General features: G+C 37.7%; 1 protein-coding gene across 1 annotated transcript in view; it reads right to left on the bottom strand.

The window, feature by feature from the left end:
• ABCC9 (ATP binding cassette subfamily C member 9) overlaps positions 1 to 24,983 on the bottom strand; it is a 116,070-nt gene extending 91,087 nt beyond the window's left edge. Inside the window, exons 1-9 of the mRNA XM_081082744.1 lie at positions 24,715 to 24,983; positions 24,494 to 24,608; positions 23,918 to 23,994; positions 21,202 to 21,363; positions 12,415 to 12,556; positions 7,779 to 7,900; positions 3,862 to 4,028; positions 2,612 to 2,854; positions 491 to 676 (exon numbers count right to left, since the gene is read on the bottom strand). Of these exons, the coding sequence (XP_080938870.1) occupies positions 491 to 676; positions 2,612 to 2,854; positions 3,862 to 4,028; positions 7,779 to 7,900; positions 12,415 to 12,556; positions 21,202 to 21,343 (1,002 nt within the window). The 5' untranslated portion in view covers positions 21,344 to 21,363; positions 23,918 to 23,994; positions 24,494 to 24,608; positions 24,715 to 24,983. The remainder of the gene's footprint in view (positions 1 to 490; positions 677 to 2,611; positions 2,855 to 3,861; positions 4,029 to 7,778; positions 7,901 to 12,414; positions 12,557 to 21,201; positions 21,364 to 23,917; positions 23,995 to 24,493; positions 24,609 to 24,714) is intronic.
• Between the last annotated feature and the right edge of the window lie 992 nt (positions 24,984 to 25,975).

The following is a 25,975-nucleotide window of genomic DNA, read 5'->3' as shown; positions in this document are numbered from 1 at the left end:
AATATAATATCTAATAAAAATATCATAATGTGGTGTGTCCTTATTATTGTGGCTTTAATATATTAGAAAAGAAAATGTACATACTGAAAATCACATTACTAACGTTATTGGTCATAGGCCTCTAGAAAAGTGACTCAGCCACCACCTCGCATGCACCCATGCATGAAAATTCTTTAAAGGATTGTTATAAAGATCAACTAAAATAACTAATGTGAAATTTCCAAGCATAGTTTCTGGCTCACAGTAAATGCTTATTAAAATTTTATAGGCTCTGAATCTGAGAAAAGATTTTGTTGACCATATTCATTCAATTAATACATAAATGCACAATATGCTCCGCAAGAAAAATTAGTGATTTCTTTTTTAAAAAAGCATTGAGTTCTTTATAAATAACCCTGTTTGAACTACTTATAAAACTGCATTAGTAAAAAGTAACAATGACAATGAAACCCGCCAATAATGTTTCCTTTCAAAAGTACCATGAACTTACTCCTGTTGTCTCATCCTGGGTTTCATTCACACGCTGCACTATTCCAGAAATACAGAGTGGTCCAGCAAAACCCAGTAAGTCAGCAAGGTAACGGAATGTGCTACTAAGTAGAATTGGACGTCCAAAAGCTCTGTACATTGCCAGCCATATAGATGGAGTCCGATTTGGATGATCTGCTACTTTTTTCTGAAAAAAAAAAAATAGATGAACTTAGATAAAATGACTAGCGCATCAATTAATCTTTGCCACTATGGAAATTTCTTCCCATTTTTTTATGTTTATAAATAACTGTTAATGAGTCCTTTTCAGTATAATATGCATGATTCTGTATTCTTGCATTCTATGCTACTGAATGCATTTTAATGTAATGGAGAAAATGAAGAGTAACCAGGACAGTTTTTAAATGACATTGTATTATTTTTAGTTGTCAAAGGATGACCCAAAATTCTTAAGGCCAAATCTATTTTAATTCCCTTTGATTTGATTTGGAAAATGTAGCTCTGTCATGAATATACCAAATAACATTGTATGAAAAGAAGATAATAATGTATAAAGGTAAGGTTACTGACAGGCTAATCGAGGCTTCTGGAGTTACTAGATCATAAAAGATTCTCTTATCAAATTATTATAAGCTAAACAAAACAGAAGATCCCAACTTCAAATTGTTTCTCCTCCCATCTCTGTGAATGGTAGATACTTTTAAAGTTATGTTAGACTTGTGTTTTCTAGTTCTTCCTTTAAAAAAATGCAAAATAAAAAATGGCATATATGCTTAAGCCAATTCATAGTTTCATAGATCTATAGTTGTGTGTTGAAAATATTTTAAGAGCTGAACAATCATAATTATCTCTTGGAGTAAAGGTGAATAAAGTTTTTTCACTGTGGCAAAGAAGCTAACTCAACACAATAGAGTTCAATTGTATTTCATATTCAATTTCCTGTTAGATAAATAAAATTTTTTTCTTTTTTTAAGTTTTTTTATGAAAAGAATTAATTAACACACCAAATTCAAGTTAATCTGTGTTATAAGAGTACAAAGAACTGTAAATTGTGCTTAGGCTATATTGTTAATCTTTACTTTAGCACAGTAGTTTAAAATATTATGCAATACTTTTCCCAGAGGTGAAATCAAAGAGATGACTCGGGTTTATTTGTAGTAACCATTTCCTGAAATATTAATTTCATAATACACATGTTTGACACAAAACAGAGGTCATTCTCATCATTTACCATAATCCTTTGTTTATCTTAATTTTAAACAGCCAAAAACTCTGATTCCCCACATCCTATTCCCTTCCAATGTTGGTTGTGTATGCTCATATTTTTAATTACAATAAAATTTGCACATGATTGCAATATAAAATACATTTACCACTGTGGAGAGTATGCAGGTTGAAAACAAACTGAAAAACATCCAAGATTCCTACATTTATATTTTTAAAGCAATTATAAATATGCAAAGAAAGTACCTGAAGAAACCAATTTTGGCTGATATATAGCTTAGTGCATGGAATAAGTAGTAGTGCCCCTTTATTTGATTTATTTTCCTAAGTTTGAAATTCAGCATCCAAATTTTAGTTAATAAAAAATTTTAGTTTCCTAAAGTTAGTTATTAATGGATATAATCTATTTTCTCTTTAACTAACAAATATTGACAAGATACTTGATAAAAGACAACAAAAAGTCCATGAATTATTGATTATATGGTAACAATGATTAGACATACATTATTATTGAACTTAATTCTTACCTTCCACTTGGTCCCAGAGAAAAAGAGTGCTCTCTCTATCCCTGCTCATATATTGACTGGGCAGCTGACACAACATACAAGTGGGGCAAAAGTAGGTTTGTAGTTGTTTGTATGAAAAATAATACAATTACGAAATAATAATATAAGAATAAACTCTGTGTTTTGCAAACTTAACAACTGTAAACCTACTTTTGCCCCACCCTGTATTTCTGGTTGATCCTCAGCAGCCCAATTAACATGACTCAAAACTACTGGGGAAGACAGAGAGAGCAAATCTATTCTTCCTTAACCATAAGTATTATTTATGCTTAGAGCCTTTATGTTTAATAGGTCTATTCCCCACAATTATCGTGAAAAACAGATACTGTTACCTTTTGTTCTTCATATGCATCCTTCAGGCAAACATAATTTGTTACCGCCCTCATTGCTATTGGTAATTTTCCAATTGCCTTCAGATCAATAGGCTTTTTATGAGCAGATATGATAAGTGTGTTCATCCACCAGTATGTTGCTTTGGACAGTAAATTTACAAACGGTTGAAGAAATCTCACACCAAGATCCTGGAGGTCTTCAGGAGGTTTTACTTTCTGAGGAGTCATGAAGAATACATATCTCTGTAGCAAGAAACATTCCACAAAATAACAACCCAATTCGTTTTCTATTTGTTAAAAATAAAATTTAAACCTTTCCTACATTTTCATTTCAAGAGGCCAAAATTTGTATTTGCATACTTTTGTCCGTCCATTTCTGAAATATTCTTTAAAATATTTCCCTTTGGTTGTGACTCAATTAACTAATTGAATTCCAGAGTTTTATATTTAATCCATTTGGAGCCACTTCTAAAAAATCAATTATCCCTATAAAAGATAGTTATTACAGTGCTAAAATTTAATCATTCATGTTATCCTTCGAGAAAGTCAACTAAATGACTTACATTGTTTAGATTTTTTTAAATGGGTTATCAACACCATTGTTGTCATTCTGTTAATTTGTGGCCTGACTAACATTATTGCAACATGTATCTTGCCATTCAGTGCAAATTCAAAGTGCACTGGTAGAAAATAAATATTAAAAAATCAGTCACTAGTATGTCACAATATAACTGGAAGCATTAGGTTCTGGAAAGTACCATAGGTTTGTAATCATAGACCAGATATGAGCCTTGACCATGTTACTTGGATATATAGCAAGAGTTAATTCTATAGTAAAGTTTTTGCATCAGTGAAATGAACAAGCTGGATTAGATCTTTTCAGTTTGAAATTTCTGATAATACAGTAGTTTCATTAACACAGGCTTGCTTTCAATCAATCATGGATGATGAAGCTTTTGAAACTTCTAATGAAAACAATTTCATCTATAATATGAACTAATCATAGTGTTTAGCACATAACAGGCATCCAATCAATATTTTTGAATTAATAAATAGATCCCAGGGTCAAATTGAGTTTTCTGAAACATTAATGGTCTAAAACTTAATGATTAGTTCAACTTTATATTTATACACATAGATGACATACATTTCTTCATCCTCTTAAACACAAATGATTTCTAGCTGACTTCAATCTTTAATATTAGGGTCCTGAATTCTAGAAACTAAACAAAAAACCATTAGATACCTACTCTGACCCGAATGACATTGATCTCCACAGCCATCAGGAGTCCATTCAAGATGACCATTATGCCTGTGATGCAGAAACGCAGATCTGATAGTCCCCAACCAGACTGCCAATGCTTGACCAATTTTATGGTTTTTGTAATAAAGGCCATTACCCAATACAGGAATAGGGCTGAGAAAAGGAAAAAGAAACAGATTCAATCTTTCACTGATATTTTTCAAAACCTCACTGAAATTTCAATATACATATAATGCTTTTTAATAACAAAGACAATTTTAAATATTCTATTTCCAGATCATTTTATTTGTTGAAAAAACATGTATGCTTTAGTGAGGTATGGTAATGATTTTAAAATGTTAGTGCTTCCTCTTTTGATTATATGTGACAGATGTACAAACATAAGGAGACATATAGGTAAGGATAGCCTATACACTTCAGAACTTGTGTAATTCTGTAGACTTAAAAATTTACTTTATCTTTTGGTCTTGTTTTTTAAGAAGCCTTGCTTATATGATGAATTCACAAGTTATTTGTGTAACCTAACCAATAGATAAGTGCCTTGCAACTCCCAGAGATATGTCTAATAGTGCTACCTTGGAATTATTATGGAGTCCATAAGCTATGTCATAGGTTTACTGCTTTACAAATCAGCATTCAAGTAGTGACCCTTCTCACTCAAAATGGTTTAAAACACCACACACAACCCGAGCGCAGAGAATAATAACAGTCCTACAGAGCAAACCCAGGCTGCAAGTAGTCATGTCAGAAGGATAGGGATCTACACCATCACAACCACAGCCAGAATTTTGTAGCAAATATGAGATGGAAGCAGAGATGTTCCTAGAAATCTGTTGTCAAAGGAGAATATGAGGGAAACATGCTGAGAAGGCAAAGATTTATTAAGACACAGGAAACAATAATTATACATGAAAAATGATGAATTATAGTACATCAAAATTAAAATTTTATTGGAGGTGGAAGAGGATGTAGATAGGATAAAGGTGATGGAAAAAATAAAATAAAATATTTAAAAACTTAAAATTTTCTGATCACTATATTTATTAAGTAAATGAGTGTTCATGCCACAGACTAGAAGGAAAATATTCTCAAAACATGTATCTGATGATATACTAGTATCTAGTATATACAAAGTACTCCTACAACTCAACAATAAAAATACAACCAAATAAAAATTCAACAAAAGATATGAATAGCCACTTCACAAAAATAACAAATGGCCAGTAAACTCATCAAAAAGTGCTGAACATCACTAGTTCTTAGGGAAATGCAAATTAAACCCACAATGTGTTATTAGTACATACCCACCAGCATGGCTAAATTACAAAACTAAGATCATCAAATGACGGAGAGCATGTGAACAACTGGGATTCCCACACACTGTTAGTGCAACTGTAAAATAAGCCACTTTGGGAAAAGATCTTGTGGCTTCTTACAAATATAAACATTTTCCTACCTACCCTATGACCCAGCAATTTTACTCTTAGGTATATATCCAAGAGAAATAAAACAAAGAGAAATAAATCCACAACAAGGCTTGCACATGAATGTTTATAGCTGCCTTTTCCCCACATGATAGCCAAAACCGGAAATGGTCCAGCTATACATCAACAAGAATATGAAAAACTGAGGTATATTTATACAGTGGAATACCCACAGTTACAAGAACAAAATACTGATTGATACTACAATATGAATGAGCCTCAAAAAATCATGCTGAGAGAAAGAAGTCTTACACAAGAGTTTAAACTATATGATTCAATTTATATGAAATTCTAGAGCAGTCAAATCTAATCTATGGCAGGGGGAAAAATCTGATTAGGTGTTGCTTTCGTGGAAATGAAAATGAGGACTGAATGGAAGGATTACCAGAAAACTTTCATGGATGATGGCAATGTTCTATATAATTATAGGTTTACACAGGCATCTATGCATTTAGCAAATAAAGATTTCTGTACTTCAGTGTGCAAATTTTATCTCCCCAAAAGAACTTTAAACAAGTGTTTAAACTCTAGTTAATGATATGCACGCTGAAATCATCAGGGGATGATACATATTAATGTCTGCAACTTTATTTATTTTTTTGCAACTTACTTTAAATACACCAAAAATAAGATGTGCTGATCAATGAAGAGGGACAGAAAGATGTAGATATTTGATAAAATATAAAAATATATATATAAATTGAAGAATCTAAGTAGTAGATATATGAGTATTTGCATAATTCTTTCTTTCAACTATGTTTGGTATGGTTATAATACAATATTCCGTTAAAATTACTAGTTTTGTGATCTTAAAATAAGTGTGATATTTCTAGGTCCAAATATTTCTTTTCTAAACTAAGGAGAAAGTTAGGCTATTTTTTACCTCTTCCAGAAATATGATCAAATTATGCCTAGTACCTACATCAAAATTACAGTCAGATTCTGATCACATTTCCTTCAAAATATTATTAAAATTCACTTTTCCTTTCTAATTATATCTTATAACTCTTTTATCATCAATTTTTCAGAAACTTAATGTCTAGTGTATCGAATTCCCAATGCTATGTATATTTTTGCTATTGCCATCAGAAATTTCACTTTTGGGGGGGCATCTTCATAAAAAAATTACTGTAATAATATCTGTCATTTTGTACTAAAGAGCATTCTAGTAATTCAGACATTGATAAGCCTTCTAAATTAATATTTATCCTGTCTACTTATTTTTATTAGATTACCTTTGCCCAATCAAATAATGCAATACACCATAAAATTAAATAATCAATATATTCTTATCCATTTTAAATTTTAATGTAAATCTTATTTACATTAAAATTTAAAATGTGTGGTTTAATTATTACTTTTCTTAATTTCTTTATCAGTCAATGTTATGTTCTTCATATACAATCAAATGAAATTTATGAACCTTATAAAACTGTAAGCATTCATTCACACCCAAACACATACAACTTATCTATCATTTTAGGAGATTCACAAGTCCCTGAAGCCCGTCCATTATTCATACTCTATCCTTTCCTCTTAGCTCTGTTTATGAAAGTGTACACCAGCGAATGCTAAGATGGGTCAGAAGACTGAATATAACTAATTGGGATGAGTTATGTTATTTCAACCTAAGGAAAAAGTAAGGGACATTTTAGACAGCCTCTGATTTCTACAGGACAGGGAGGCAAGAGAAGCTGAAAAGATGTTAGGTATGATGAGGGGCTGTGCTTCCTCCTCACGTCCCACCGTGGGGATGGAGCCCTCAACCCACCCCACAGTGGGCATTGCCCTGACCCATTGCTCTGACCAGGAATTGAAATATGACCTCCTGGTTCATAGGTCAAGGCTCAACCAGTGAGCCATGCTGGCCAGGCAGGACAACATCGTTTTCCGCATGCTATGAAGGATACTCTGCCACAAGGTGCCCCCTGATGCCTTGGCAGAAATTCCAGGAAGAGCGTGACACTCCCACCATATCAATGAAAGCCTTGAACCTTCTGAAAATGCCTCAGGACTCCAAGCCAAAGGCAGAAACACGTGGAACTAGATGAGATGACTGCTTCATGGGACCATACAGTGCAATAGCTCCTTGCAAGTGCTCTGATTCTCAAGAGTACAGCTTCTGCAAGCCAGAAGGCCAGCACATCCCCTCCACTTTCCTCCTGCCACACATGAACATTTCATGAGGGGTATTTAGTGGAGAACAGAGGTCCTGGGGATATGATGTTTTCACAGCCTAAAGCAATTCAATTTATCTTCCCCTCCACCTTTATGGGGAGACTACAGAAGAATGAAACGTTGTCGTTTTCCCCACGTTTACTTCTTCCCAATCCCAACCCACGCTGATAGCAGTTTCTATAAGAAAAAGGGAAAACAAATAGCAATTTTGGGGGGTAGGCGGGCACTTGATCATACTTACCTAAAAGCAATTTAGGGAAATTTGATGTCTCGATGTTATGATAATATACTATTGATGTTGTAGTGGCCACAAATCCCATCACGGCCGGCATGAAGAGGTGGAGGTGCCGCGACGCCCGCCGTCTACGGAGAGCGGTACAGTGTCAGTGTCTACAGCTGATGCTCCAGATAGTCTCTCATTTTGTTTCCAAGTTCCTCCTTAAAACTCTCTTTTAGCAATCAGAGATTTAAAATACAAAATACAGGAGTAGTTGCCAAGAGAACATATAAGGAAGATTATATTGGGGGACAAAATTCTACTGAAAGGATCTACCTTAACATGGAGGGCTGAATAAACACAGCTAAACAAGACTTTAAAATGTGAACAAAAGCAAATATATAACTGCTCCAAAGCTAAAGGGAAGACCTGCTGAAATATTTTTAACACCTATAGCAAGTAAAAACAATCCACTGGAAATAAACTCTAATGTGTGTGAAAAGTATGTTTACTTTTTGGTAGCTTTCCTAACCTTTGCAGTGATTTCTCCGTTTTCCTTAATTCATTGAATACATACGTGTTAGCTGGTCCAGACACTGTATTAGATTCTGGGATGCAACAGACACAAGACAAGATATGGTGTCTGTGGTCTGTGATCACAAAATTTGGAGTTTATGGAAGATAGTCATAGTATAGAGAAAATTACAACCCAGGTGAAGGGACTGTGAGCACATACAGAGCTAGAGTCTGTGACAGAGGAAGCTTTGTAAAAAAATTGGACTTCTGAATGGAAACTTTAAGAATGAGAAATTATTACCCAGAGGAAGAGAGAGGAGGACAGTTCCAGGCAGAGGGTCTAGATAAGTTCAAGGGTACTACAAACAATGCAGTGTGATTGCAAGGAGAGGAGGCTTTGTTCTGAAGACAATAGACAGCTTCAGGTGGATCAGAAACATGACAGGACAGATTTGCATGGTAGACAGCCCTCAATTCCTTTTGCAATGACAATGTCAGACAATGAAACATTTATATTTTCTCAAATACTTAAATATTTTAGTATATAAGCAGTATAGAAAAGAAAGTAACTTGTTTGAGAGGGAAAGAGAAACACTTGGGAAATTCACTTCAGAAGAGGTATGGTTGGCAATGGAAACAAACATAAAAAGGAATCCACTTATCAGGGAAGTGGTGGAACAGCACTTTAAATGAAGGAACAGAATGTGCAAATGCATAGAAGCATGAAACAGTATAACATGTTCAAAATTCCAAGTAGTGTAATGAGATAGGATAAAGGGCTTTGTATGCTATGTAAAGAGCTAGAATCTAATCTTGCAAAAAGTTGAAATATTTTAATAGGTAAGTGGTACAGTCAGATTTAAGTTTTAGACAGTTCAATCTGTTAGTAATGGGAATAATGGAGCTGACAGGGAGTGTGCAGGTTTGAGGTGAGGGGAAAGACTTGGAAGGAAAGAAAGCAGTTAGCAAAGCATTGGTATAGGCCAGGTGAGGGATGATGAAACCCTGAATTAAGATTTGGCAGCAGAAACATGGAGGAAATAATACATTTGCAAAAATATTAATTGTTAAAATGGACAGGACTTTAATAGAGTTTCACAATGAGGGTGATGGTGATGGAGATGTAGAGAATAATTCCCACGGTGCCTAAGTGGATGGTGGTGTGAACAAATAAGATTTTAAGAAGATGAACAAATTGGAGAGAGGAAGCCAGTAAGTTTCAGCAGGAATGTATGGACCAATAAACATGCAAAGCAAGTTGTCTAATAGGCAAGTGTATGTAGAGATTTGTAACATGAGCAGTGATGAATTTGGAATCATTAATATAGACATATTAATGAAAGTGTGATAGCATAAAAACTGGCTTAAGAACGACCCACCACTTTTGAAGTAGTTCAAAGTGTTCAAAGAGAAAAGGTAGAAAACAAATATTTCATCAATACAGAAATTAGGAAGTACTTCTAATACTCTTTAATTATTGAACAAAAGAAAGAATTTTAAAAGTCACTTAATATTTAAGATATTTTAAAATGATCATACTACTTATGAAAGCATATAAAATGTTGTAAAAGCTATACTCAGAAACATATTCAGTAATAAATAATTATAATAAAGCAAAGAGTCAATGAAAGAAGTTAGAAAAAGAATGATAAAACATAATTAAGGGAAGCAATAATAAAGAATGAATAAAGATACCAGTGCTACTATAAGGTTTTACATGTACTGTGGCATTTATTTGTGTCTTTTAACCATTCAAGTTTTTTATTAGGATTACTGTCATATTGTTAGTGCTCTGCTCACAAAGTTGTCTGGGTTGCAAGTGGCTTTCCCAACCCTAATCTTCCCTTAAGCTCTATTATTTTTAGAGTGTGATTCACTGATCTCAGTGTTCTGTGGTAGCATATGCATCTCATTATAGTGGAAAATCTTTAGTCAGGAAGTTAGGGAGAAAATTTTAAAAGTGTACATCATGGGGGACAAAAGAATAATTTCAAAAAGGAGAAAATGATTTTAAAAATCCCAAATGAAAACATAATAACAGTGAAGATTTTAATACACATTTTTAGAATGTAATAGATTAAATAATATAAAAATAATAAAGATACAAGACTTCAGTAACCCAATCAGTAAACTCAATAAAATTTCATCTCCTACAAAGAATATATCAAGTATTTTACTATTATAAAAATATTAATAAATCCCAAAAAGTATTCATTTAACAAATTATATGTTCTTATAATAAACCTATCAAGTTAGACTAAATAGCAAACTAAAAATGATTCCTAGACCTAGGAGAGTATCTACACGGGAATCATAAATTATTTACATAGAAATAAAAAAAAATAACCCATTACAAATACCAATGCAACAGATAAGGATATTTCAAAAGAAAAATTAATAGCTTTAATATCTGTATTACTATAAAAATTAATTACTCAATTAGGAAGGTCTTTGCATTGTTTTGCTAATTATAATGAGCATAAGTGATATTTTAAGTAAAATATAGTTCATAAATATTTTGTTTTAAAAAATAAAGAAGGAAGGAATGATTAGCTGCATCAAATATAATAACTATGTTAAGGAGGAAAGAGTATACATTAAGATGTTATTAATGTTCATTGGGTTTCTTGTAGAAGCCGTTTCCAGAATAGGACAAGGCAGGAGAAAGCAAACTAAATCTATGGGTTCAAAAGTAACTGGCAGATAGATGGCTTTGCAGAGGCTTGGATATAAAGGGTAAGGGGAAGATGGCTATAGCTGAAGAATGGGAGGAATAGTACAAGATCAAAGGTTTACCTCTGGTTGTTTTTAGCATGGATCTCTTGTATCACTACCACTTTAAAACAAGGTCCTGCCATTAGCATATGCCTTCATCATTATTAGTTCAGTCTCTCTTCTAAGTCTCTGACATCAACTATGAGGCTGGAAAGAAGTCATCCTTGCCTATGTGATGTCAGGGTTTTAGGAAATATTGGACTAACCAATCTTCCCCTTTATACATACACAGAGAAACATGTCAAGTCAGTCTATACATATATTAAGGGAATAAAAAATGAATACTAGAATTGGCTATGCTAATACAATATAATACAAATATGCCAGGGTGTTTTAAACAATTATCATTAAGACAACAACAGCCAATTAAGCTTCTAAATGCTTGGAGACAGCATATCTAAGAGCCTCTGATTTTTCTTATCAGAAATCACGATGTGCACATATATGTAAAGAACTCTCAGACGACATTACAAAATAGTTGGCTCTGTGTCAGAAGTTTAGAAGTTTCATTCCTTGTTAATTACAAGAGCAAAACATAAACAGATGTCAAGGGAAGTTTTACTAGATAAGAGGAAAATGAATGCTTTTTTGGAGCTTTCTTTTTAAAATCTTTAAAGGCCCTTTCATATAAATTCTTCATGAAAGGTGTACTATTTAGCATAATTTCATAATCAAAACTTTTCTATTATCTAAGTTTATTTTCTGTTACTATGTGATAAAAATATTTTCCCTACATTATGTTCAAGTTTATAAATAGAATTCATTATATTCTAACTGCCTGATGTAAACTTCTTTTACAAGAATGACAAAATTCCTTTAAAAGTCAGGGTTTTATGACAAACCCTGATTTAAAAATAATTTTGTGCTGTGCCTCGATTTGTAGCTATATCCTAATAGGTTCTTGGACTCCTTTAATGCCTGCCTCACCTATATTTGCTTCTTTACAAGATAAATGGAAACATCTGAGAACTGGTTATACATTTATTTGTAAATAGATAGTTATTAGAGCTATCTGTCAATATAGACAATCTTGCTATTTATACCTAGTTTGGAAGACAAGGTAAACATCAAAGTGTTTTAAAGAATAGAACTTTCTGTCAGGGCTACATAGGTGAAGGAGCAAAGAGACAGAAAGTACGTCGATGCATATAAGCCACAGAGATCTGTACTTGTATTATCAAAGAAATTATGTAGCAATACAAAAATATGGCCAACATGCATGCTCATCATAGATACTGGGTGGCAGCTGTTGTTCCTAAGTTATGACCAAAAAGTTAGGCTTGAGATGCCATGCTCTTAGCTACTACCCTTATCAATACACTCTCTTGTATGCATAGTGAAATCCCATTAACTAAGTCAAGTCACTTACGAATCTGTAACTATGCCCTCTGCTATTTCACAAACATGCACAAATAGGAGAGCAAACGTCAGAATCCATCTCAGGTTATGTCCAGGAAAGTGAAGCCATGTGTTGTGATGAATTTGTACTTTTGAGCTTTGACTGCCCCATCCTGAAAAAAGAAAAAAATAAAGAGATAAGTAAAAGGATCCATTATAATCATGGAAATAATTAACATTGTGATATGCTTTGGGGAGTTCATTAAACCTAGCACTTTCTAGAGCAGTGATGGCAAACCTATGACACCTCTGACACACGAACTCATTTTTTTGGTTGATTTTTCTTTATTAAATGGCATTTAAATATATAGAATAAATATCAAAAATATAAGTCTTTGTTTTACTATGGTTGCAAATATAAAAAAATTTCTATATGTGTCACGGCACCAGAGTTAAGTTAGGGTTTTTCAAAATGCTGACACACCAAGCTCAAAAGGTTCGCCATCACTGTTCTAGAGAAACAGGGGAAATCTTGATCTATTTTCATTATATTAAAAAAAATAATTTCAAAATTATTTTTACAGGACTGCCTAGGTCAGTGGTCGGCAAATTGCGGCTTGTGAGCCACATGCAGCTCTTCGGCCCCTTGAGTGTGGCCATGAAGTTTCAATTGCACTGTACATGCGCACCCGCACGTGGTATTTTGTGGAAGAGCTACACTCAAGGGGCTGCAGGTTGCCGACCACTGGCCTAGGTTAACAAGTTAACAATTATGTCATTGTTCAGGAATATCACCAACTCTGAGTGACAGCATGATTATTTCTTATTGATAGGTTTCTGATTCATTCAAAAGGAAAAAAATTAATGATAGTATTAATAAAATAAGTTTGGTGTCTAAAGCCTCTCAAAACACAGGATCTATGAGAAACTAACAAAAAAAGGTCATATGTGATGATGAAATATAGAACTCATTAGTTGAGTCAACTCTTAATCATATGAATATAATGTGAGAAAAATGAAAACCTATGACTGGGCCAGCACTATTCAACAGTGGTAGAGTATTTTCTCTAAGAAAGCTAAAGTCTTGCTCATTGTTGAGCTGTAAGCAGAATCAAGGGCCTGTCTGGCATGGCTCATCAGTTGAGCATCAACCTATGAACCAAGAGGTCACAGTTCAGGTTGCGGCTGGATTCCGAGTTAAGGGCGTGCAGGAGTCACCTATTCCATGATTCTCTCTCATCATTGATGTTTCTATCTCTCTCACCCTCTCCTTTCCTCTATGAAATCAATAAAAGTATTTTTTTAAAAGAACAATATAGGGAAAATCAAGATGGCGGCATAGGTAAACATTAGAAATTGCTGCCTTGCACAACCACTTCAAAAATACAACTAAAAGATAAAACGTACATCATCCAGAACCACAGGAAGGCTGGCTGAGTGGAAACAACTAGAAGGAAAGAGAAAAGCACACTGAGACTCAGAGGAGGTGCAGAAGTAAAGTGCAGAGGTATGGAGGCACACACAGAAAGGGCTGGCAACTGAGGACACGGTTGTCTTTTTCAATCAGGAGGGAGTCTCAAGCTCCGGATTGCTCTGAACTCCAGTTCCGGGCGAGTCTCTGGGGACCCAGACTCATACAGGGGAAAAACTGGACTGTCTGGCATTGGTCGGAACTCGAGGGCAGCTTTCTCTCAGAAGTGCTTGCAGCAATTACTGTGGGACACTGAGACCCAGGGCCTCGTAGGGTAGGACTGAAGAGCACCCATAGCCGCTTGCTCCGCCCTGTTGATCCCCTGAAACCCCGCCCCACTCAAGCTGTGCACAGAGGCTTTTGCATATGAAAGGCCTGGCCCTTTGCAATCTGAAAATTACCTAACAAACTGCAGCTGGGTCAGAGAGACCCAGAACTTCCAAAAGAAAGCCCAAGGCCCCACAGCAGCTTGCATTGCTTCACAGCTAGGCCTCATCTGGGCACCTCCAAACCCCAAACAAGGAAGAGGAATCTGCAGATCTCTCCTTAGCTCCTGCTGGGTAGCTTCAGGCAGAAGCTAAATTAGCACCTCCTTAGAGATCCAAGAGCAGTGTACCCAGTGGTCAGAGTGGGACCATCCAGATTACAACTCCTCAGATCCATAAGGGACACACTCAGAGGGCAGACTCAGGGAGCAACAAAGCCCCACTGAAGCAAGTCTTGCCCCAGAAGGGTGTCTCCAGCACAGAAGTTCTCCCACTGCAGACACAGATGATTCTCACAGCCAATTGGCCTGGAGGTCGATTCCTGCCAGTGATACCTACAACAATCAAGACTTAACTACAACAAGACTGTGCACAAAGACCACAGTGGGGTACACCAAGAGTGTCTACCTCAGGTAATTGGGGAGGCTGATCCACAGGGCCCTATAGGCACCTAGCACAGAAAGCCACTCTATCAACACAGGGAAGCATAAAAAATGCAGAGACAAAGAAACAGGTCACAAATGACAGAAATGGAGGAAAGAAAATTACAGGATATAGAGTTCAAAACCACACTTATAAGGTTTTTCAAGAGTTTTCTAGAAACTGCTGATAAATTTAGTGAGACCCTCGAGGTTATGAAAAAGGACCAATTAGAAATTAAGCATACACTGACTGAAATAAAGAATATTATACAGAGTTCCAACAGCAGATTAGAGGATTGCAAGAATCAAGTCAAATATTTGAAATACAAGAAAGCAAAAAACACCCAACTGGAAAAACAAAGAGAAAAAAGAATCCAAAAATATGAAGATAGTGTAAGGAGCCTCTGGAACAACTTCAAGTGTACCAACATCCGAATATGGGGGTGCCAGAAGAAGAAAGAGAGCAAGATATTGAAAACCTATTTGAAGAAATAATGACAGAAAACTTCCCCTACCTGATGAAAGAAATAGACTTACAAGTCCAGGAAGCGCAGAGAACCCCAAACAAAAGGAATCCAAAGAGGACCACACCAAGACACATCATAATTAAAATGCCAAGAGCAAAAGACAAAGAGAGAATCTTAAAAGCAGCAAGAGAAAGAAAGTCAGTTACCTACAAGGGAGTACCCATAATACTGTCAGCTGATTTCTAAACAGAAACTATGCAGGCCAGAAGGGAGTGGCAAGAAATATTCAAAGTGATAAATAGCAAGAACCTGCAACCAAGATTACTTTATCCAGCAAAGCTATCATTCAGTGTTGAAGGTCAGATAAAGAGCTTCACAGATAAGAAAAAGCTAGAGTTCATCACCACCAAACCAGTATTATATGAAATGCTGAAAGGTATCCTTTAAGAAGAGGAAGAAGGAGAAAAAGGTAAAGATACAAATTATGAACAACAAATACAGATCTATCAACAAGTGAATCTAAAAATCAAGTGAATAAATAATCTGATGAACAGAATAAACTGGTGAATATAATAGAATCAGGGGCATAGAAAGGGAGTGGACTGACAATTCTCGGGGGGAAGGGGTGCAGGGGTGGGGAAAGAGACTGGACAAAAATGATACACCTATGGATGAGGACAGTGTGGGGCGGGTAAGGGCAGAGGGTGGGGTGGGAACCAGGTGGAGGGTAGCTATGGGGGTGGGGAAAAAGAGGAACAACTGTAATAATCTGAACAATACAGATTTAATTTTAAAAAAAGAGAACAATATAGGTTCACCATTAGCTCACCATTGAAGAAAAATTTCATTACATTTTAGTAAAATTTTGATGGTTTCCCTCAAACAACTAGAGTAATGCCAACTCATATGTGGTATACTAGGAAAAAACTCCACATTGTCTCATTTTGTCACCTTTTTTTCTAAGTTTTGAATGCAGAGAAGTCCTACATGTGTCAAGAATGAATGTATTGGTCCGTGTATAATGCTGTAATGAATACAGGAGTGCATATGTCTTTGCAAATAAATGTTTTCAAATTGGAAACAACTGAAGTGTCTATTGATAGATGATTGGATAAAAATATATGGTACATATAAACAACGTAATACTATTCAGCCATAAGAAAATATGAAATACTGCCATTTGTGACAATATGGATGGACCTTTAGAATATCATGCTAAGTGAAATAAATTAATAACCATAAATTTCACTCATATATGGGATATAAAACTGAAACAACAAATGAACAAACAAGGAAAACAAACATCTCATAGACTCAGACAACAGTGGTTACTAGAGGGAAGGAGGTTAAAAGAGGGTCAAATATATGATGATAGAGAATGACTTGACTTTGGGTGATGGGCACAGAATACAATATACAGATCATTTATCATAGAAATGTACATTTGAAACCTATATAATCTTATTCTTCAATGTCACACTAATAAATTTAATTAAATAAATAAATAAATTTAAAAATGAGTTTTGTGCCCAACCGGTTTGGCTCAGTGGATAGAGCATCAGCCTGCGGCCTGGAGGGTCCCAGGGTCCCAGGTTCAATTCCGGTCAAGGGTATGTGCCTTGGTTGCGGGCACATCCCCAGTGGGAGGTGTGCAAGAGGCAGCTGATCGATGTTTCTCTCTCATAGATATTTCTAACTCTCTATCCCTCTCCCTTCCTCTCTGTAATAAATCAATAAAATATATTTTTTAAAAAAAATGAGTTTTGTGCCTGAAATATTGCAGGAAGAAATTTCTTTATGAACAAACTAGAGGCCCGGTGCATGAAATTCATGCACTCAGGGGAGAGGGAATCCCTCAGCCTGGCCTGCGCCCTCTCACAGTCTGGGAGTCTTCAGGTGATATCCAACTGATGGCTTAGGCCCACTCCCCATGGTCCTCTCCCACCACTGCCGCTACACTCACCAGCCATGAGCCTGGCTTCTAGTTAAGAGGTGCTCCCCCTGTGGGAGCGCACTGATGACCAGGGGGTAGCTCCTGCATTGAGCATCTTCCCTCTGGTCGTCAGTGTGCATCATAGCGACTGGATGTTCCACTGTTCAGTCGATTTGCATATTAGCCTTTTATTATATAGGACTAGAGGCCTGGTGCACAACAATTTGTGCACTCGGTGGGGGGGGTCCCTCAGCCCGGCCTGGGCCCTCTCGCAGTCTGAGACCCCTCGGGGATGACCACCTGCTGGCTTAGGCCTGCTCCTCAGGGGGATTGGGCCTAAGCTGGCAATCAGACATCCCTCTGGCAGCCCGGCAGCCCTCGGGGGATGTCCACTTGCCAGTGGGGAGCAGACCTAAGCTTCAGTCGGACATCCTTAGCACTGACAAGGAGCCAGGAGAGGCTCCCACCACCACTGCTGTACTGGCAGCCAACAGCCTGGCTTGTGGCTGAGCAGAGCTTCCCCATGTGGGAGCGCACTGACCACCAGAGGGCAGCTCCTGCATTGAGCGTCTGCCCCCTGGTGGTCAGTGTGTGTCATAGTGACCAGTCATTCCCAGTCTTTCTGCTGTTATGGTCAGTTTGCATATTACCTGCCGGGAGCCGGTCCATCCTTGCTGTTTCAAAGGACCTGGCATATATGGCATACTGTTCTTAAAATGTTTGCTCACCTTCTTGGCACTATGTGTTTTAACCAAGGTCTCCTCTCTGAGAAAGGTTGTTTCCCCAGGTAGGGATTTTCCCCTGAAGTTAGGGAGGGAATAAAACCTCTTAACTAAGTGCCAGGCGGGTAATTAATCACTTTAACTACGAACAATCATGCTTAAGCTACATAATCTTTACTCCCTGGAATGGAGATAAGAAACGCCCTAACCTTTGAAATAGAGATTGATAGGATTGGAATCAACTGGTATAAATACAGATGTAAGAAGACAGAGAGAGAGACAGAACCTAGGCACAGAACCTACACAGAACGTTCTCTAGAGACAGAAGAACTTCGCTGGAGAGAACATGGCAAAAGATCCTGGACAGAAACTGGCCTCAGAACCTAGAGACAGAACCTAGCGAGAGAACATGGCAAAAGATCCTGGACTGAACCTGACTACAGAAATTGGCAAGAGAACCTGACTAGAACCTGGTGACTGAATCTGGCTGGAGAACCTGGACAGAACCTGGCTGAAGAACCTAGCGAGGGAACATGGCTACAGAACCTGGCTGGAGAACCTGGAGAACCTGGCTGGAGAACCTAGCAAGAGACCATGGACACAGAACCTGGCTGGAGATCCTAAGCAGAACCTCTCTGGAGATCGAGACCAGAACTTGGCTGGAGATCCTAGCTAGGCTGCTGATCAACTGAACGCTTTCTCCGTGTCATTCCTTCATCGCCGACTCCGTCCACACCTTTGGGGACCCCTGGACCCGCTGGGGTTGGACCCCAGCAATTACCCTCTTACTATATAGGATAGAGGCCTGATGCATGGGTTGGGGCTGACTGGTTTGCCCTGAAGGGTGTCCCGGATCAGGGTGGGGGTCCCCACTGGGGTTCCTGGCCAGTCTGGGTGAGGGGCTGAGGGCCGTTTTCAGGCTGGCCGGCGACTGAAGCTCCCAGCCTCTCCTTTTTTTCTTTTTTCTTTTTTATTCTGGGATTTATTTACCTTCTATAGTTGAAACTTTGTTGCCGTCACTGGAGCTGAGAGCCTGCTCCTGCTCGCTCCAGCTCTGAGGCCACGGCCTGCTGAAAGCAGGTATCTGGGTTTTGTTTAGCTTCTATAATTAAAACTTTGTTGCTTTCAGAGCTCAGAACCGGGCCATGGCAGGCAGGGAACCTTGGCTTCCTCCATCACTGGAGCAAGCAAGCCTCCTGCTCGCTTCAGCTGCGTGGCTGCCGGCCACCATCTTGGTTGGGTTAATTTGCATATCGTGCTGATTAGCCAATGGAGGTGTAGCGAAGGTACGGTCAATTACCATGCTTATCTATTATTAGATAGGATGAGATTCCTTGAAGCATTCTTTGAAAAGAAAATTGATTCATGTCTTATTTGTTCCCAAATGAACTTACTATTAGATGATTAATTACAGTTAACATGTTGTTGTTTGTTTGTTTGTTTGTTTGTTTGTTTTAGTGAGATGGTACTCCTGTTGATCTCACAGCTTCTGATACATCTAGTTTAGGATTGTCTCTTCTGTTAGGGAACCTTATTAATGGAGTATGTGGCTTGACTACCTGCATGACCCTGCTAGCGGACGCCATCTTGCTGCCCATCACGACCCCGAGAAGGGGCAGCTTCCAGGGCGCTCGAGCCGAAGTGACAACCAGAGTCCAGTTAACATGTTTTACTAAAATTTACTAGAATTTACTAAAATTCTTCAGGCAAGCCCTGTGTCTTTTTGCAGCATTATATTTTTCCTCATACTTGATACCACTGTGATTTATTTATGTACTCTAACTAGCTCAAATAGCCAATATTAGAGATAGTCTGGATTTTTCCCATTGACAATGTTCACTCCAATTCCACTTGATTTAAATATCTTTTTGCCAGCCTTTGTGTTTGATGCTAGAAATACAGATAGGAATGTTATAATACTTACTCTAAAGAACTTAATCGGATGTCAAAAAAGAATTATTAATTATAGAATTACACTTTAAAAAAAGATGTTCTAATTTTGACCAAACACCACTCTTAATGTCCTACAGATAATACCACATAAATGACTAGTATTCTATAAGTGGCCACTGTAGTCCCAATATATTGTTTGAACATGAAAAAGTATGTGTCAAGAGTATGTTGGCCTTTGCATGACATGATATGCTTTAGTAACAGAACTTCCCTTCCAGCTCCAAGAAGAGTTAGTTGTTCTAGCAGGTTAATTCCTAGGAAAATTTGTTCCTATATCTGTAATTGGACTTACAATGTGGTATATAGCAGTCCCCCCTTATCCTTGAGATATACATTCCAAGACTCCCAGTGGATGCATGAAACCGAGGATAGTACCAAACTATATATATTGCTTTTTTCCTATACATACCTATGATAAAGTTTAATTTATAAATTCGGAAAAACACCAGGTTAATAAAAATGACTAATAATAAAATCAGACAATTTTAACAGTACATTGTAATAAAAGTTAAGTGAATGTGTTCTTTTTTTCTCTCTTAAAATATTTAATTGCTCTGTATTCACCTTACCATTTAAAATAAGCCTTTTATGACTTCTCTTTGACATAGTTGAGCTTTCTTACTACTCTTGCACTTTGGGGTCATTATTAAATAATTACTTGAACACAAGCACTGTGATAGTGTGATAGTCACCGAGGTGGCTGAGTAACCAATGGCTGTGTAGCATGTATATCATGGACACACTGGACAAAAGGATGAACTACATTCCTGGTGGGGCAGAATGGGAAGGCACGAGGTTTCATCATGCTACTTAGAACAACAATTTAAAACTTATGAATAATTTATTTCTGGAATTTCCCAGTTAGTATTTTCTGAGTGCAGTTGACCACAGGTAAGTAAAATTGCAGAAAACGAAACCATAAATAAAGGGGGACTATTGTAATCATTTATCTTAATTTTGACACATCTGTTTCACTGGCTTACTCCAGTGAATATCCTAGGCAAGTACTGTGCTTTAGTCATTTTCCATTCTCTTTACCTAACATAAAGTAAGACTCAGCAAATGCTTTTGATTTATCTTGTATAATTATCTTTTTCCTCTTAAAAAAAAAACCTGTTGCTGCTACTTGATGTCCATTTCTAAGATGGCATGTAAATTCTATTTTACCTACAGAATGTTAGGTAAAAAATAAATAAATAACTGGAATACATAATACTTGCTTGTGTGTATGTTGTTGTTCTTTTCTTACAGAGTTATATATCACTTTTCATCTTGGAGAAATTAGTCAACATTATACCAAATCTCAGCCATTAATAAGACTTTTTCATAAACATTAGGTGATGTAATATAGAACAGATTACTTACCAATAAACAATATTGGAAAAGTGATAAACAACAGGAAGACATGAGGAACTAGGTTGAGGGCATCCACAAAGCAGGTATTTTCCAAAACACCACCGTAGATATTATACGAAGAAATGTTGTTGCCACAGAATGAAAGGCTCATTTCTTATGATATGGTGTACTCTAAAATGAAGATAAAAAAGGAGAGCCTCTTATTATTAAATTTTCCATTCTAAAATGATAGCCTTAAAAGGTGTTATCTTAAGCCCTAAGAAAAACCATGCAATGTTAGTAGAGTTATTCACAATTCACAGAGGAGGATACTGAGGTTCAGAGTGGCTGAGTAACTTGCCAACCAATAGAGTAGCTGGCATCCACACCCAGGTGTCTGACTATGAACTATGTTTGTCCAGCTGTATCACACAGCCTCCAAACTATTTTTTTTTAAGAAAATAACTTACCTATTCTTATTAAAATAAGTAGCAGCTTAAGACTTTAGCCTCACTAGACTTTATTTCTTTTCCACATTTATGTAAGCCTGGATTCTGAGCTAGATTATTAAAGGCTGGCAATGGCTTGAATAACTAAAATAGTACTATTTTTCTCTCCTCTTTCTTTGATTTTTTTTTTAAATCAATGGTCACAAATAATATTTTTCTCTCTCAAAAAAAAAATAGTGTTACATAGGAAAGATTGTCTATAGTAGGTAAATTATTGGAGAAACCAAATTTCAAATAAAAGTTTTATACAACATTATATAAATAGAACAACTATTTAGAAAGCCTATGTATTTACAGTCTAGTAAAGCTTATATGGAGTTCCTCTCACATATTGTTTTGATAAACCTTTTTTGTTTTTATTAATCATTGATATGCTCTCTAGTTGAGACTTTTCTATCTTAAAAAAAAAAAGTCATACTTAAAAAAAACTCAAGATAAGGTTATATACTTGGCAAATCTTTATCAACTGTAAGATTCCAAGCTGGATAAAAGAATTAAAAATAACTTAAGATCTTTAAAATAACAGGAAAACAGAAATTATGATTTATAATTATGTTAGATTATTTCTGATAAAGATGAAAAACAGAAAAAAAGTAATAGTAGCTAGTAATGAAATTTTTAATACACATCATAAAAGAAAATTTTAAGTACATTCTAAATTGAAAGACATGTATAAACTGTTTTATTTATTTTAGCTGGTTTTATAATTTTATTCAAAATGATAATATTCCAATTGGCCACATTTATAAACCTTGACATTTAATCATTATTACTGAGTCAGATGCTAAAAATGTATCTGAATTTGCAAAACTTCATTAGCTCTAAGGATAACCTGCTTAGTATTTAATCAGTCCTAATACCAACCAATTAAGTAACTTTTGGATACATGTGTGTGACCGTGGAAAGAAATTATCAGAGAAGTACCAACAACCTGAAAAAGTCAAAGAACATTTTCAGTCCTGTACCTGCTCTCTGGGATACTAGGCCATTAATTAATTAACTGTAAAAATACTCACAGAAGCTGATCCTGTGCTAGACAGTAGGGATCCAATAGTGGACATGACAGAAACAGTCCCTATGGTCTTAGACTGATAGGCTACATCATTCCCAACAGTTCTTGGTATTATGTAAAGGTTATGGTGTAAAAGTCAGAGAAATATACAGTAACATTATCACACGAAGGTGCATACTTCAGATTAATAAAGCAAAAGCTTTAGAATGGTTTCTTCCTTCTACCATAATCTCTAACCTCAGACTCCTCCTGGCTCCCAACCTGTTCCCTGTCTCTTACCACATCTCTCCTTTTGCCTTTTCACCTGCCTCCTCTTCCATCCTCTCCCTTTGAATGTGGCACATTCTAACTGCCAGACCAGCCGTGGGCAAACTACGGCCCGCGGGCCGGATCCGGCCCGTTTGAAATGAATAAAACTAAAAAAAAAAAAAGACCGTACCCTTTTATGTAATGATGTTTACTTTGAATTTATATTAGTTCACACAAACACTCCATCCATGCTTTTGTTCCGGCCCTCCGGTCCAGTTTAAGAACCCATTGTGGCCCTCGAGTCAAAAAGTTTGCCCACCCCTGTGCCAGACCATACTACAACACAACAGGGACAAAAAGAAGGAAGGAATGAACTTACGATAGATACATTGAAAATCATTGTGTTTAGCTTACAAGTTTTTATTCAACCAGGATTTTTAACTAATTCTTAGATCTCCAAATATCATTCAAGGTTTCCCAGCAGAACCCAGGTTAAGTTAAAAAGGGTTTGGGAAGGGTACAAATTGCTGCTCTTGCTGGCTAAACTCTGATCCCTGACATCTTTCAGCCCCGCCCCTTCTGGATCTGTCTAGTTCAGCTAAGCACTGACAGAGGCCCAGCATCAAGGAGGAGGGAGAGGGAAGAGAGACCAGACAGGAAGACAGGACATTTTTCTCCTCACCAGCATAAAACCATGGGAAGATGTTCAAGTATTTGTTTAGGACAGCTGATAGAGTCAGGGAACGTGACTAAATGAACTTTAAAGACAGACATCTGAAGTGAAATTTTGTGATAGGGGTGGTCTGCAGAGCAAAAACACAAAAAGAAACTACTCCTAGATGACCAAACATGATTTCATGTCAAGAATTCTACTCTCGGTATTCTTATTCTTTGAAGTGCATTGTATGAGAACTACCCTCAGGAGTTAAAAAATTTGGATTTAGTTGACACGCGTAAAGTAAGGGAAAACTAGTACTCTTTCTTGTTCATCCAGCAGAGAGGGTCAGCTCTAATGTAGTAGCAGTCCCTGAGAATTTAACATGCTGGAAACATCTAAAGAAAACACACCAAAAGCAATATTAAAGCTTTCATTCTTATTTACACAATAACTCACTCTTCAGTTATTCAGAGATTAACTAAATTATGAGAAAGGAACGTTACATATTAAACAATTTACTTAGGACTTTATCCTTATCTAAGGCATTTTCAGGATCAGATCAACTAGTTATGAAAACAAATATAAATACTGTCTTGAAGTTATTCAGCCGATGGGTCATAAAACATGAGCTCAAATATGTCTGTCTGTTTATCTATCTGTCTATCTACCTATCTGTCTATAAACGACAGATCCGAGTGGGAAAATCACTACCAAAAAAATGACCACTGACTTCGGATTCAGTGCCTGAACTGAACGCACCCATTGAAGTTCTATCCCAAACCAAAGGAAATGTTGGCACTGCTCCGCAGATAAGATTCCTTACACAGACCCGCCAATGGTGTTTTGTTTTGTTTTTAAATCCCAAACTAAACAAATAAAGCAACAAATAAATACCTTTGCTATTGGCTTGATGCTGCTTCAAACCCCTACTGGCGCACTGGCGCTACCTTCAAAACACCGGCTTCCTACACTGTCTTAAGGGTAAATTTCAAACCGGGAAGCAGAACTCCTAAAAAACAAAACAAAGAATAACAAAAATTAAGCAGATAGAAAGCTACTTCGTGAAAAACACAGTTAATGTCTAAGAGGGGGGAAAAATGAAATTAACTCCTTACACGATCTCCAGCGGGTTAAGAAGGAGCCGGCAGTTTTGCAAGAAACGCTGGAAACCTGATCCCCACGCCCTCTGGTCTCGGGCTGGGGCCCCGCTCCCTGATCCTAGAAATAGCCACCGGGAAGGCAGAGCCCCGCAGAGTGCGCGGGCGCCTTCTGGTTGGCGAAATGTTAGGTCCAAACCGACGGCTTAAAAGGTTAAATGATATTAATGTAAAAGACGTGGGCTCACTTACTCCGAAGGCAGAGCTTTCCTCCCCTATCCGGAGCCCGCAGGGCGCGCAGTGGATTATTTTTAGGGTGGTGGGAGATCAGCTGCTGCCTCCTATCGAGTTTCTAAATTGCACAAACTGTTCTGGGCTGGGGCGGACGCGGCGACTCGGAGGCAGGAAACTGGGCAGCAGCCCCGAGCGCAGCGCAGCGCCGGCGACTGGAGACCCTCCCCACCCCCGCTCGGCCCGGCGCTCGGCTCGGGAGCCGCAGACTTGGGGCGCGCGGTGCCGAGATTTTTACAAACACAAGTACTGTGCGTCCCCCAAGCTTCACCAGACACCGAAACTTGCACTCTGTGATGCAATGATTCACCGGAGTCTGGTTTTTAAACGTCAAAATACGCGAAGCATTCGCTTGCACTTTCCTCCCCCTGGCTCTGTTTGCGCCCTTTGATGGATCACACAAGGAGGCAGTTTTGGGGTTTTCACCATTTCCCCCCTGAGCGGACCAGGGTAATGAAGGGCTCATTCCAGGCAGGAGAACCGGCCGCCGGGGATGTATTATTGGTGCGTGCGAACGTTTTACAGGAGCAGGGCAGGCTCCAGGCGAATGGTTGCCCCAGGCGCCTGGGAACCTCGGTTCCTCCTGCGGACCATTGGCCGCTACCGCAGGGCCACCCTTCTCCTGCGCCCCAAAGTGGGACTTGGGCTCCCACGGCTGCACACACAGTGCTCCCTATTCGTGCTCCCCACCCGAGTTAGAGAGATCACTTATTCTTCAGAAGATAACGTGTTTAAATCACACCCACTCCACAATAACTCCCGACCCCCAGGACGCCAGCCATCAATTTCCTCCTAGACCACCTTCATCAAGTAACACGCAGCTTTCTCAGAGACCAGTCAGTGCTCAGTCGGCTTGAAGGAAGCACTGTTTTCCCTAGATCTGGTAACTGATGGTCAGGCAGGCGGGCGGCTGCCTCCCTGGCTCCCCGCGCGACCCCTCGCCCATGAGGCGCCGCTCCAAGGCCACGGCACCCGGAGCTGGATCCCC

This window comes from Myotis nattereri, assembly GCF_964212035.1.
Source record: "Myotis nattereri genome assembly, chromosome: 2".
NCBI lineage: Eukaryota > Metazoa > Chordata > Mammalia > Chiroptera > Vespertilionidae > Myotis > Myotis nattereri.
Note: the sequence above shows the minus strand (reverse complement) of the source record. Positions and strands in the feature narration are given on the sequence as shown.